General features: G+C 40.5%; 2 protein-coding genes across 5 annotated transcripts in view; one reads left to right on the top strand and one right to left on the bottom strand.

The window, feature by feature from the left end:
* Positions 1 to 7638, bottom strand: part of LRRTM3 (leucine rich repeat transmembrane neuronal 3) — an 82065-nt gene extending 74427 nt beyond the window's left edge. Inside the window, exon 1 of the mRNA XM_062580679.1 lies at positions 6058 to 7638. Within this exon, the coding sequence (XP_062436663.1) occupies positions 6058 to 7638 (1581 nt within the window). The remainder of the gene's footprint in view (positions 1 to 6057) is intronic.
* CTNNA3 (catenin alpha 3) overlaps positions 1 to 15799 on the top strand; it is a 456698-nt gene that overhangs the window by 202722 nt on the left and 238177 nt on the right. The window lies entirely within an intron of this gene.

Raw genomic sequence — 15799 nt, 5'->3', positions numbered from 1 at the left:
TGAGAAACAGTAAGAAACTGTAAGAAAAAGTTAAAGATTCTGTTTTGTTACGAAGTTTGCTGGCTTCAGTAATGAAGAACCTCAAATCTGTGTTTATTACGTGAATGTAAAACGTCCCCTGTAATAACTTAAGTAAATTTCAGTTACCTGTTTAGAAAGAAGAGCCTAACAAAGGAATGGGGATTGACGGCCCTTTACCGGCTCTCGGTAAACGGTGCTCGTTTCCACGTTAGAACGCCTGCGGTGTAGTCGTCATAGCGTCGCAACGGATTCAAGGCAAGAACACAGTTTCTGTGCAAGACGATCAAATACAAGGCGCTGCCTCTCCCTACAATTCTTTCCTCGTTGTTACTTTTTCAGAATGTACTAGTTCTGAACTGTGACTTTCTAATTTCTCTGTTATATAGTCTTGCCCAACAACTCAGAGCTAGCTACCCCAGAGTCTCTTGAACAAACTCCTTTTTCTAATTTAAGCGCTTATTGGTGGTCTGTTCATAGCCGCTTTTTACTTCTTCACACCCCACTGTATTCCATTCACTATAATGCCAAGAAATAGACTGTAACGCTGAGGATCACATCAGAATCCTGTACTGCGCTGTGCTAACACCAGTTTTAGAAAAAAAAAATTAAAGCTACACATCAATGATTGGTGATCTCCATAGACATGTAAGGACATAAAAATTTACAAATATGACTGTATTTCATTCAATAGGGAGTGAAATGAGTTCTTGTGCTTCTTGTTGAGGGAAACTAAATCTGTCTGTTATATACGCTGGCTGTAATCCTGACTTCATTGACTTATGTCATTCATTGTGGTTTTAAAATTACTGCCCTAAACATTGACACAGAGTTGCTCTGAGGCATCAAGTAATTAATGCAATATGTACCAGAGGTTGCTGCAAGGTAAAAATGTGATTAAGTTGATTCTGAAGTAGGTTAAAGTAATTAACACTTGGACAGCTATTTGATCTTCACAAGCAAATATATTGTGTATTCATGTAACTGATAAGTCTCCCATTGGTGTGATTACTGCTTGGGAATTTGATCTTCCCTGCATTGCTTTTATATTTTCAGTTAGATAATTTGCTTGTTGTATCTTTTGTACATTACGCATTTTGGAGATGATGTTGCTTTAACATGGTTCTCCAGAGCTGGTGACCTTCCGTTTGATGTCTAATAGTACACTTCCCTCAGTATGGTAAAATTATACTCAAAATACTTTGTTTCTTTCCTTAATCTTCTGTTTGGAATTTGAATCAGTTATAAATAACCTTAGTTTATTTTGGGGGTATCTTAATGTGACTTAGTGCTTTATAAGCACTTTATAAGTTCTAAATCTGTAGCCACAAATTTGTTGCTTCTCCTGTCCTTGCTTACTCATTAATGCTTTTAGTAACAGCAGATCCTTACACAGTAGATGCACCATTTCTTGCTGGCATTCATCTACTCTTATTTTTTTCCACCCATTTGCTACATTTGGGTTAAGACTCCTATATGTAGAGATGAAATTGCAGTACAATTGAACAAGATGAGATAGATGTTGAAGGAAACATATGCTACTATCACGTTACACAGAAGGGTGAAAAGTAAAAGGCAAACATTTGTAGGTGAATTGAAGTAGACAACAGACACCTGTGATTAAGCTAACTACCCACTGGATGTCACTATTGTTCCACAGAGATTCATCTGAGAGAATATTTATCTAGAGTTGAGTGGCTGACTGCAAAGACCATTAGCTTGCAGCAAACTGAAAATTTCTAGTTGTGTTTTCAGGAATATTTTATATTTATGTTAATTTTACAATTGCATTTTATATCAAGGTTCACTAGTAATAGTGAATAGTGAGTAATGAAAACCTACCAGCCAGCAGAGAAGCTTGCATTCATTATTTACAAGCCACTTGTTCTCATTATTATTCTCTTCCTCTGCAGTTGCTGGAGGTAATCTCAACACAATGAATGAACATTACAAGTCTGCTTGAATTTACTTAGTGCATTAGCTATTTTTTTCCCCCAAAGATGAGCATTCAGTGTTGTTTATAGTTCTGAAATATCACTTGACTATTCTAGGAGCTACTGAATTACATCTCAATCTCAAAATTGAGAGCCAAAGTTGTCCACTGGCTAGGAGGATATCTTTGAGTAAGGAGAATGGATTATCTTCCCAGTAGACAACTGATTTGTGATCTTGAGCAAATTACCTCAAATCTTTGGTGGTGTTTCCCTTACTATCTTTTGTCTTCTTGATATCCCTTGTTCTCAGTTGCAGTTTTTAATTGTCTTCTCAATATCCCTTAGCTGTTCAAATACCTTGGCAGGCAATCTCTTATACTAGCAGAGGAAGCCATGGCGCCTTTTAAGATTTTGGGGGTGCTACAATAAAATGAAAATTTCTTGTTTGGTGGCTCCACCTAACATTTATCTCTGCATTGTTTAAATAAATAGCTACTGCAAAACCAATGAAAATGAAAACTGGCCTGGACAGATGTGGAGTGAAATGTCTTGCCCTTGAGTTGTAGCCCCAAAACACTAGATATCACTCAGGAAACGCAACAGAAGATAATTAAAAAATGCTTCAAAATGTATCATTGCTTTCTTAAACTTAGAATGTGTAGACAGCATTCAGATCCATTAAGGGATAGCCAAGCCATGAGAAGAACTCACACCAGACCTCTTTCGCGATGCCTGAAGTAGACTCTTTGATGCCTAAAGTACTTGCTGAAGGAATCAGGGGTTTGTAAGAGCCGTCACGGCAGTCACGCATTTGCTGAGGATTCCACTGCACCATCCCCAGCTGGCATTAGCTGGGTTTACACTGGCACCAAAATGTCTACAACCAAGACAAAGTGGCTCAGATTCTAGATGCCTGTATTCAGACAGGAGAGAAGGAAATGAGAAATTTCTTCTCTGGAATCTTCAAAGTGTTAAAGCTTTGGTTGTTACCAAAAGGGGTAGCCTTTCCAGGGACTCAAAGTTGCTTGGCTACTTTGACCCCTCAAACCAGGCCGTTTCCTGGAAGACAGTTAGGATTAGATGACTCCAGGGCACTGGCTTAGCCACCCAAAACAAGTCACTTCTGTGGTGTTGTTTAGTTTGACAGTGGTGATATTAAATTTAGCTTGGTTTATGTACCCTTTGCCCAGATTAAATCCACATTGTAATGTGTTATAACGTGCTATAAAGCTGGTTTTAAAAGGTTTCTAAGCCATAGTCACTGGAGTGGGATTTAACAACTCAGCTCTGAGGCCTCAGGCTGTGCAAGAAGGTTCAATTAATTATGCTGGGCATTTTATATGTATAGTCAGACAGCAGTTTCATTATCAATGACTGGAGTGGCAATTCTGCATGCATCTGTTTGGTGTGTATTTGGAAATGTATGAGAAGTGAAGTCTGTTAGGTGTTTCCCAGGCAATAATTGAATTAATTGCTCTTCTGAGCATGCCTGTGTTCATATGTAAACATGCTGGCTTTTCATTATTTATGTTATCTGTCTATGATTAATGACATACTGGCCTTAGTCTCTTTTTCACGCATCCAGCTAAAGATTTTTTCAAAGGGAGCTAGTAATAATTTTACAGGTATTGCCTTTTGTAGGAGGTTATGGATTGCTTCTTTCCGAGTATTGATGCAGTCAGAACAAGGCTTTAAAAAGATGGGACCACATATAGCCAAGCTCAAAGTTATTTACAACTCCTTCACTATCACAGACCATTAAGGAGGCAGTGTTGTTTAGAAGATGAATACTTATAAGTAAAAGCAATTCTAAATTAGTATGAAATTATTTTCTGAATGTACTTAGCGCTCCCACAGCTAAGGAATTGCAGAATTTTCATTCATACAGACACACGCGCGTGTGCAGGCACACATACATAGATATCTATGTGCGTATATAGAAATATATGTGTATGTCTTGAGCCAAATCTTATTGCTTTGGCTGTACCTACTGTTAGTCATCACTGCAGACACGGAAGCCTCTTAAAGTACAGAGATGGTTCTTAACACCATGCTCCTAGAACACCCTAATCCTTCAGTACAGAGAAAACCAAGATTTCATGGTAGAAGATTGAGTCCCATAACAGTTAAGCTAATTCTGTTTGTATTGACTTTTTAATAGCAACTTTAAGCTACAACTCAGGGGAAAAAAATCAGCCTGCTCCGTGCTGCTGAAGTGTCTCGAGCACTTGTATTAATAATTGTGTGGGACCCTCTCCACACTCAGCAAAGCGAGGTCTCGGTGTGGCGTGCTTCAGGGTAGCCAGAAGCTTCCACTCTCGACTGTTTCCTCACTAGAGTCCTTAAAAATGAGAATATTTTCATTATATTTAAAATTTACATCAAATACTCTCTTAGATGCTTTCTAGCTTTGTTTTCATTCTGTCTAGTATATCTCAAGGTGATTGGCTGTAGTTTGCTTTTTTCCAGTGAAAATTCAGGAGGACATTCTGCTAAAGATTTTGCTTTTCCTGATCTGCTGCAGTGAAACTGCTTTGTGGAAACACTCCCTCCTGAGTGGTTGAAGATGTGCAGTTTACCAAAAGCCAAATCAAATTACAAAATACAGATAACTAAATTAATGACTTGCTTCTGCAAACCTACTGCCATATTATTTCCAGACTGAGAGAAGATAACCTTGGTATTCAATAGACTGTCAAAATATATAGGAAATATGATTTATTGGGAAATATGGGGGATGTTATATTCTTCTGCAGTCAGTAAAATTACATGACTTTGGGAGATGGAAGGTAGGGAGTAGCCAGATTACAAATCTGTATTTTGTCCAGAAACCACTGATGAATGACTTCATATTAAAAATGAGTATCTGTGAATTCTTACGATGTCATCAGGCTAAAATGGAGAAATATTTTGGCATTGAAATCTTTAAGGATTTTTGGATGCATTCTTCTCAGATTAGTGAGTAATCAGTTTTCTTTGAGAGCTCTTTACAATTGTGTTTTTTCTAAAACATACACAGCTTGGCTTTTTAAGTAATAAAGCTTCATTAGGTATTAGAGGGACAGTGTACAAAACACATCACAAAACCCTAACAAGCCCAGCCCAGCAAATAAAAAGAAATAGAAGAAAATGACAGATTTAATGGTTTCCTCAGCTACGTTAATGTCTTTGACAGTCTTGAAAAGAGAATTTCTAATGAGCATTCAAACAAATACGTGCCGGAAGTGCTCTTGCTTTTGCTACTGCACATTTGAGTTCCTCTGATTGCATCAATAAGGAATTTCTGCTCCTCATTTAATGAATGCCTTTTGACTACTTTCTGAAAGGCAACTGGATATAAGGGATAAACACTGGCACCTTTTATACAAAGTCACATAAACAGGTTTCAATAAGTCATTTTCAGCCTTAAAAGCACTAAGCATAATGCAGTACAGTAAACCCCATCCTACAATTTTTGTTTTTTAAATTTTTATTCAGCCTAGATTTCTCTCTATTTAGCTTTTGGTGTGATAGCTCATCTCCTAAGATAGTACTTTAGCTCACCACTGGCTTTTTATTCTATCTTGTGTTGGGCAGGAATTGGGCATTCTTTCCGAGCTATCTCTGCACTATCTCTAGGCTCAGCCAACTCTCAGAATTCATATGATGCTACAGTACCTGGATCTTTAATTTGTTCTTGGTTACAAAAGTGAGTTTCAGAGCATGGGCAGGGATTGGGAGGTGAGGGGTTGATTTGGGGTGTTTTTTCTTTGTTGTTGTTGTTCTCCCTAAACAGAGGCATGCTAACTGCAGGTGCAGTGGATTAGTTATGAAAGAAGTTTTCTATTTAAAAACAAGTGAGACTTTAATGAAATCAGTAAAGGATTTGTACAATAGATATTGTATTAAACCAGAGCTCAGGCTTCACATTGGTTGTGGTATTTAAATTTCAATGAGCTGATTATGTATGAGAGTAAAATGACCAGTATTATGAATGTACAAAAAAGTGACATGGAAGAGCTGTGCCAGAAAAGTGAGAAAAACGTTCCCTTTATAGTCCCTAGAGTTCAATAAAGCACCACTATTTCCCAGCTTTTAAAAGCTCTTTTATCACAATGGTTCATACCTCACATTCCCTGGAGCCTGATTTGTTATACGTGCAGGGTCCTGTTCCATTCAGCAGCATCTCACTGGTTTCAGTGTTGGTGGGTTTGTAATCTACATAAAATTCCTGCGTGCTCGGAGTCATTTGCTTCAGCGACTGCCTTTTCTTTTTCCTGTGCCTTCGCATGAGAGAGCGCTGCTGCAGCTGCTTCATGCTGGCTGGGTACCGCTTCCATGACACATAGATCACCAGCAGGATCACAAGCACAGAGAGGAAGAGGGCCACGCTGCCCGCTATGATTTTGTGGAAGGAGATGTGTTCTGCGTCGTGCTCGGGCTCGGAGCTTGGTTCAGTGGCTCCAATGGTTGGGGGCAGAGGGGGCTTGCTGTCATGTTTAGGCCTGGTGAGTTTTGGTTTATATGTTGGCTTTGGGAGAGCTCGTGCTAATTCAAACCTTTCTGTGGTACTCTTGCCACAGATGCTGTAATTTTTCACTGCATCAATAACATTCACCCCTTGTAGCTCTTTAGGGCTGGCACAAATAATTGTATTTTCCCTCAGCCCTTTAAAACTTTTAAGCCAGTTTACCAGAGAGCAAATGTTTCTGCTGCATTCCCATATATTCCCGGCAAGGCTGATGTCATTGAGGGATATCCAAGAATCTAAAATTTCTTGACCAATAAACGTGAGCTTGTTTGAATCCAGGTTGAGGCGCTGTAAATTGGGCACACACTGAAAAACACTAGGTCCACTGAAAGCCTCTATTTCATTGCCAGATAAATCAAGTCTTTGTAATGAGCTCCAGGTCCAGGACATAGTTTGTCCTATCACACTGATTTTATTCCACTGCAAATAAAGGTTTTGAAGGCTGACTAGCCTTGGAAAAAGTGCCAGGTTGAGCTTAGAAAATTGATTGTGCTCCAGGTGAAGCTCTTTCAGCCTGATCATGCCTGCAAAGACATTCCTTGCTAAACTTCGGATCCGATTATAACCCAGGTCCAACAGTTCGAGGTTCCTGCAGTCTTGAAATATTCGAACAGGGATGGTTCTTAGGGAATTGGACCGCAAATGTAAACTCAGCAGCTTCCTTAAGCCCCTGAACTGTTCAGATCCCAGAGACTGCAGCTGATTGTATGACAGATCCAAGTTCCGGAGATTTGTCACAGGTCTGAAGGTATTATTAAGAAAATAGGAGATTCTGTTGGAACTCAAGATCAACTCTTTTAGTCTGCGTATTCCATTGAAAGCATTTTCATCAATATTGCTGATGTGGTTATGGTCTAAATAGAGCCAGGTGAGTTGATTAAGACCTTTAAATTGATTGTATTTTAGTTTTTGGAGGCTGTTATATCGAAGGGACAAACCTAAACAACCAGCAGATATACTTGAGGGAATCTCCTGCAATTTCTGAGATTCACAATATACCATTTTGCCTTCACACCTACAGCCCTTAGGGCATCCTCGTTCAGCAGAAGAAAGCACTGTCAGTAATACAGTAGGGGCTATTACCAGAGCTACAGCTGATCCGCTCAGTAGCCTAATTACATTGAAACCTGGAAATAAAAACAACTTAGAAAAGTTATCCCCCCACACATCAGTCATTTTTTAAAATCATGCTAAAGTCTTTATTGCAATAGTCATTTAAAATCCCTAGCTTGACTCAACTACTTTTCACATTGTTTTTTTTACTCCTTTTTTTTTTTTTCTTTTTTTTTAAGAATGTCTTAATAAATATTGCAAGACAGTTGGGAGAAAGGTGTAATCCCTAAGCAATTTAACTGTAATCACAAATCACATCAAGGTAAGTCTATGGAGCAATTAAAGCAGAGGCTATGCAGTTGCTATGAACTATGTATTAAAAATATAACATGAAAAACATACCCATCCTTTGTGGTGTTCAAAGGTCGTCCTTAGGTCTTTTGTTTTTTGCTTAGTGTGCCACAAGCATGGCAGCCCCTGTCAGCTGCACTGTAGTGAGTCAGGGCTCGCTGACACCCAGGAAGAAAAACTGGACCCCTTGGGAGATGGACCGATTTTGGAACATTATTCTTTGCCAGCCATGCAGAACACTCCAAGAATAAATCAATCCCAGCACAGCATTCGCAGCAAAATGTCAAATTCTTCCTAGGTAATAGGATCTTCATGGATATTATGTTTTTGCATCTTTATAGTTAGGAACCTGGCTTTTAAAATTTCTCTTTATAGGAAAGCATGTTAGATTCCTCCAAGCAACATTTAGCTATCTGAATTCAGACATCTGTATTCCACAGCCCAGCAGTTCCCTCACATGGCACCCGATCCAGGTAGGAAGCTGCTCTGTAGCACAGAGGGAGAATCAGCCGGTGCAGCGACCAAGCGCAGCTCACTTCTGCGTACTGCCGTTCCGAAAGCTCCGTCCGACTGTTGCTTTGGTTTCGGTGAATGCAGTCTTATGTAAAGCTGCCCCCAGTGGTGAAGAATATTACGGGCATGTGCAGAAATGTCTTCCTTTTATCTTGCAAATGAGTAAGCTCTGCTGGGAAAAGAATGATTATTCAGAGTGACTAATAGGAGCAGAATGGTCAGCTTCAGTGTAAAACAGTGAGATGTGCTGAAATATCCAAATCCTCTTAGTCTCTTTTGCTGTTACTGAAAGCTGTTTTGAGTTCTTAAACTTAATAGCTCAGTGTGTGCTGCTGAGAAGGCTATCTGAAAGGCTAACATGACATTTGTAGGACATAGATACAAATCTTCAGTCCTAAGGGTGTTTTTTTTTTTTTTTTTTTTGCATTAGGTTACGCATGTGCACATATGACCTTTTTTCAATAACTCACTACTTTTTTTTTAGTGAAGTATCAGCCCCTCCATGTGTCTCTAATTAAGTACTGGAGTGGGGATACCATATTTTACAGCATGAAAAGTGTTTTGGAGCTGACATTTTGCCTTTTCACTTTTTTTCTCTTCTGCTGAAAGGCGCAGTGCCAGGAGCTTAGAAGACAGTACTGTGCTCGTTTGTTTCCCAGCTTGCTGTCACTTGCCTCCACAGCACTAACCCATCAGACAGAGGCTTCCATAACCCTTACTACATGGGGACTATGCAGGCTTGGTGTGGTACCTGAATCAGGCGAACAGTTTTTACTGTAACTTCTGACACAGGCAGGACTTCATGTGGAAGGTACAGTAAGCAGAGTTCTTTCAGATGTGTGACTCTGGACAACCTTTATATGTTACATAAAGAACCTTTCTCTCCTTCTGCAGTCTTCCCTTCTCCCCTGTGTCCTGCAGAGAAAGGACATATCCTCGTATCTGGCTTAGCAAAAGTGAGGTGGCATTAGAGCAAATGCGCCCTACCAGTAGCCCTCACTGAGAAGTATGTGGTTAGAGATGATGGTGGAGAAGTGTAAACGTGGCTCTGTGTCTCACAAGGATAGTCTAGAGCTCCAAGAGAAGCATGCTGCTCCTTAAAAGAGGACTATAGATTACACTCCCTCAAATATAACCAGACAGCTCTGAGAATTTGTTTTCCCTCTCTGAGGCAGAATCCTCACCCCTTGTAATAACATACTTTAACTTTTCCCTTTTGTGCCGCTGTGAGCATTGAAAAACCTAAAATGACGTAAAAACTGAAATTTTCCTCACTTTAAAATGCCAGTATTGCCTAATGTTGAGATTATGTGAATGACTTCAGGCTTACATTGATCCCACTAGTATTAAAGCAGCTACCTTTAATGCCTAATTAGGAGTACAGTTGCCCCAGGCAGAATGATGAATATTTGGCTCATACCCTGAGCCAAAAATACATACCCGCATGAAGCCACGTCCTGTGAAAATTCTCCCATGTGGATCAAGTCCTTGAGAGGGTTAATTCCTTTGTTACTCTCTGTCACTCTCTTCCATTCTCTACTACAGCTTGTTTCTGGCATTTAAATCTGAGCTGCAGTGTTGAGGAGCCTGCAGGCTGCCCTGGCAGTTGTGATGGTTCGGGGAGCTGCTCTTCTGACAAGAGCGTCACATGCCAGTCCTGCTGGCCAGTTGTAGGCTGCCTGTTTCTGCCTTAGGGCCTTTCTCTACTTGATGGAGCAGGACTGGCATATTCAGAAAGCAATTCAGACCTTTCTGTAAGCTCGTCTGTCTCTTGGAACTGCTACTTTTCCTCCATCGACTGTAGGGGATGCCTGTGACAAGTAAGCTCTTGATTGAAATTGCTCAGTCCTAAACTTAGGTGTGATGAAACTAGATTCAAACACAGCACACAAAGCTTCTTATAACATTAAAATTCTTTCTCCAGATGAGTTAGTGCTAGTTAGTATGCTAGCTCAATCTGTGCCTTTTCCCCAAACTTTGCTGTTCCCTGGCTTTTCGTCCTGTGCCTTCTCTCCTTGCTCCATCTTCATCATGGAGTTAACAAGTAACTTCTGCCATCGTGAGTCAGCACAGCTTCAGCAGCTCTTCCAGGGTTTTAGTAATTGCCAATATAGTGGACAAATCTGAGGAACACTCGCTCTTTTACCATGAGTTATTTTCATTTTTCTGAAAGGGGTGAGACATCAAGAGATGAACAGAGAGAGCATCAAATCTATGTTAATGGATTGCCAAATTCAATTTTCTTTACAGAGATCCTTTTTGAATTACAGAAGCAGGAAAAGTGCCAGTGTCTGATAAACAGTTTTTCAAACTTGCATTTCTGCATCTTTGTACAGCTGAATGGATTCTTTGCAAATTGTGGAAATAAAACTGCTCTGAGTATGAAATACTTCATACATAATCTCAACAGTTTGGCCATGTTGTGAGCTATGAAAAGCGGAGAATTAAGTTAAAGATGCATTTTAGGTTGGAAAATAATTTTGTAAATGATATAACGTGTATTTGATACAAGGAAAAGGTTAAATCCGTGCAACACCGTTGTGTTACCACCTAATTCATGCAACCAGGAAAAACAAAAAATTGAGGCCAAACTGGTTAACTTTTCTTATGGATAAGTTCCTTTTCATAATAACAGTGGTACAGTAGAATTAATATTGCAATTCTTGAGTGACTAAAATGCAGGAATTCGATAAAGGATTGGCATGAATTTAATTTATGTACTGTGTGTGTGTGTTCGTTCTGCAAGATAGTTGCTGTAGCCCTAGTACATTTTAAGTTCACCTGCCTGTAGCATTGCTAGGCAGCACTGCCTGCTCTCCTGAAATAGCTGCTCCAAGTAAGCAACAAGAAATGAAACGGAATAACGGAAGTCATGGTCACTTTGAATATTAGTACTCAGGAACAGTGTTATTCTTTCTACTTCTGAAGATGGTGTTTTATGCAATTCTGCAAAGGCAGATACTGTTAAAAATGTTTGTGTGCTCTGTCACACAGTCTGTGCTTTGGGACTTCAGCCTTAGACATAAATTGAGATACTGCAGAACCTGTGAGGCTGTTAGTTTAGAGCTGTGCTTTAGCAACTGTGTACCTCCACAGTCACTCTGCTTTGCTTTCCTAGGCTTTTTCTGAAGGTGAAAATGGCATATTTCAGAAAATACATTGACAAATGCGTTGTTAAACATGCCTTAACGTTTCTACAGATGGAGAGAGTGATGTTTTGGGAGGAGCTGATCATGAAAACAGTTTCCTGATTAACACTAGAGACAGTTGTTCTAAAATAGTGCGCTTTCCCAAGGTAACGATGGCCCAGATTTTTCTCTTGATACTAAGCTTTCAACAGATTTTTCTCTCTGGATGTTATTCTAGCTGCAAATGGCTGATTTTGCAGCAATTTGCTTTAGTTTAATTTCATGTTTGGTTTTGGTTTGCTTGTTGAATTAAGCCCTAGTGAATCTACTTCTTCCACTCACTTTGGCTGTGGTCTCTGCAGCTAGCTGCAGCCTCCCAGTGGAAAGCGTCCCACCGCTCTCCTGCACCGTAACGCTAACCGCAGCCAGAACAGCAAAGGGCGAGTCAGTCGCTCGCGTTCACTGTGCGAGGCAGCACCTCCGCGTGGCTCGTCTGGAGTTAAAACAGCCTACGTAGGACCGGAAGAAGAGCAGAACTTGCAAGTTGCAGGGTTATGAGAAGACACTGGTAACGACAAGATGCATCTGGTTGCTAGGGACATTTGAAATGGAGAAGAGAGAGAATTATTAGGTTCAAATAAATGGGGCCAAAGGTATTAAGAAGAGATATAAACTTCCCGAAGCAGCAGAGGTTAATCTGAATCACGTAACTCGGCAAAAACCTTCCCCTCTTGCGTCACCAGCTTCTCATTAGCCTTTCTGAGCACTTTTTGTGCCCACCGTGTAAAATGTGGTTCTTGTTTAAGGATGTTGCCAAAAAGCTTTTTAAGGAATGTTTCCTTTTCTGTGACTATAAGAAATCCATTCAGAAAGCCAATAGGACCCTTCCTTGCCACAGTGCGTTACATTCTTAGTGCACAAACCTCAGACTCCGCGCTTCTGGATACGGGAGTTCTGGGCTCGCGGCTAGAGCTTGTGCGTCGAGGAGCGCCGTTACGCGTGCAATCACAGGTCCCATCGGGGACCTGCACTGAACAAATGTCTCCACTGTGGCTTCTTCTGGGTTTGTGAAGAGGCGGCGTATGCCTTTTCCTGGACTTTATTTCACTGTAAAGAGAGCAGGAGTCAACTGGGTTAGCAACAGTAGCTTGTTCTAAACAGTCCTGCAGTGTGCTACCGTTGTGTCACTGAGAGTGGATAAGTCTAATAAAATGCATGTGTAATTTTTGAGCTGGTGATTAAATGAGCCTGCTGTTCTGCGAGGATCAGATTAGAGCTGGGGGAGTACAACTCCCAAGGTAAATATCCAAGCGTGGGAAGGCTGCAAGAAACTCAGATGCAGGATTTGCCAAAGGTTGGAGCTAGGAAGGGGAAGTATGGGAAAGCCAGGCTCAAGGGCCATGCAGGAAAGGGAAATGGAGGCAACAAAGTACTTTGGGGAAAGGGGACTGAGGGTAGGAGGATCTTTTCCCAGCAGATTTTCGGGGTGGACCTAAACAACGATGGCGTTAAGTGTTAGATGGAAGCAGATAAATGGAAGTACTCCTGTGCACTCCTGATAGGAACAAGCAGCTTTGCAAGGCTTTCCGTGGCCTCTGTGCGGGTGTGAGGATCCCATGGGACGAAGTCGGTGAGAAGCTGAAAGACGGGCTAAAGCTGAGCAGGCGCCGGGTGCCTTCGCAGGGCTCCGTACCCTCGGGAGCATCCGCCTGTTTGCAGAGGCGCCAGGGACGCGTTGACAGCCGGCGCGTGCCCGCTGGGGCTCGCGGGGCAGCACAGGCCGTCGCTGCTGTTCGCAGCTGCGCGCGGCGGAGCAGCGAAGCCCTTTGAGCTGCATGGGTTTGTTTAAAATCTGTGCGTCGTGGTCACGGAGGCGCCTGACTTGCCCAGGGTGGATGCTGCTGGGTACAAGCCTGGGCTCCTTGATCCTGGCAGGACTGTCTGGAGCCTGCCCCAACTCCTGCTGCTTCATGAGGGCTTGGACGCCCCAGCTGCTCCCCTCATCTTCCCTGGGCTCCTTCGCTTTGGAGTGAGGAGTAGTGATATTAAGTAGTCTAATCAGCTTAGGAGAAGACTTGCTTTACTTTCTGCCATTCTGCCTCCAGTTATTTTCAAACGTGCATCTTTCCTGTCAGTTAAACCCTCGTTGTGGAGTGATAAGTGGGTATCACTTATTTCTGGTGCTGTTCCCCCCCCCCCCCCCCCCCCCCCCGCAAGTCGAGTTACCAAAATGCACCATTTCATGTGAGGGCAAAATAGCCTCTTAAATCTAGGAAAACAAACTTTTTCTTATGTAAAATTACCCAGTTCTTTGGCTAATAAGGTTGTCAACTTCTGTTTACTGTAGGATTTTTTATGAGGTTACAGAAGTCTCATTTTGAAAATATTCTAAAATCCACAGACTATTACCTTTAATGTTGCATTTAAAAGTTGTGAAGGATAGCTAACGTGGTTGAAAAGAGATACATATACCTAGCATTTATTAAGATTGGACCCAGATTAGAAGATGAGGCAGTTATTCTTACTAGCTAGAACAGCTTCCTACTCTGATCTGCAAGGTCTTTAATTATTTAATTACTCTTCAGTGTAACTCAGGCATACTGGTGCAAGTAATTAAAGAGTGCAAAATATCTTGATTTTATTTGACCTATCAAAATATTCTAAAATCCTTTCCTGTTTCTCTTTGCACTTGCTCATGTATGAAAAACTGTATAGAGAAAATGCATGCTTGGACTTGCATGGTATTTTGAAATTGTGATTTTCATATCCAAAGATAGTCAAAGCAATGTGTTACTACACAGTATTAGTAACATTTTGAAGAGAAAGCTAAACGTAATAATTGAGCAGATTTGCAACTGAAAGAGAAAAACATGAACGAAGTTGAGGCATATAATTATGTTCATTCACACTGTAGCTAGCATGAAAATGATTTATTCCAAATGGTTATAGTTGTATGCTTAGTCCTCTCTTTTCCTGGCTTTGGCTTAATTCTGGTTTCTGGCATTTTCCTGCAAAAAAAATGTTTGTTCTCCATCTCATCAAAAGTTTTAAATTCTTGTAGTCTTTAATAATTCTATCAAATCTTTTTCAATTAAGCAAGCTACAGTAGTTGCTAGATAGAGAGTTGCTACGGTAGCTGGTGTTCCTGAAAAAGCTCAGGATCCTAATTATACTGATAGTCTTGGTTAGTTAATTAGCCTGTAATCTATTTCTATGAGTTGTAGAAGCCACTCTTTTATGTCCAGTAAGGAGGTACTAGAACATTCTGTTTAAAAAAAAAATACAAAAGGTGAATTGTTGCAAGTATCTCTTGACTAGCTATTCCATTCTGCATTTGCCATCCTTTTTATTCTTTTTCCACTGATGTGTCTTGGAAACAAAGCTTTGAATAAGCCATATGTGATTTAAATGACTTATTAGCTCATCATCTTTTCAGACCACATCTACCCAAGAAAATCATCTAAAATTAAATATGATTAAATAAAAAAAAAAAAAGCAAATCTCAGCATACTAAATTGATTTACAAAGGAGCAACAGACTCCCATATAATTCATTTCAAAACAAAAATCTTGGTTGCTGGAAATTTATTTCAGTTACTCTGGTATATTTTACTGTTTATTAAAACTAACTTTTTTTTTTTAATTTGGTGGACAGGACAACAAATAAATTACAAAACGAAATTAAAGGGACTGAAATGTAATACATGACATGTTCATGCTGCATTACTGTGTAAGATAATAAATATCTCTGACGCATTAATTTTGGATTGGCCAAAGTGATGAAGAGTGCTGCAGGCATAGGAGAACGAGGAAGCTGAGACGAGAATTACGGTTTTCACCTTCTCTCTCTTGCAACAATAGTGGGATAGATGTTCTGTAGTTTTTGCATTTTGCAAATTCTGTTATCCAATGAATATTTAAAATGAAGAAGTCTGTCTTTCTTACAGCCCAGCTGCATGCAGAAAAGCTTAGAAAGCAAGAGTGAAATGTTGCCAGGCAGTAAGCAGGTAGCTGCTGTGGTAGGCGCAGGGGAGCTGAGGCTGCCGGGGTCACCAGCTCCCTTGCTGTATCACACGAGGCCCTCACAGGGCAGCAGGAAGGCGAGAAAATAGTAAGGACTTGCAAATGTAGTCCATATCTTCTTCCAGGGTATTTCTTCTGTCATAGAGAGATGAGAGAAATACCTAATCTATATATAATAAAATCCTGTGGCTTGCTGACATGATTGTACAGCATACGTCTGTATCATCATTTATTTGTTATTAGGCCAAATTGAAATTCAGAGCATGAATA

The sequence above is a fragment of the Rhea pennata genome, chromosome 7 (genome assembly GCF_028389875.1).
Source record: "Rhea pennata isolate bPtePen1 chromosome 7, bPtePen1.pri, whole genome shotgun sequence".
NCBI classification, from domain to species: domain Eukaryota; kingdom Metazoa; phylum Chordata; class Aves; order Rheiformes; family Rheidae; genus Rhea; species Rhea pennata.
This window is presented reverse-complemented; position numbering and strand designations above follow the sequence as displayed.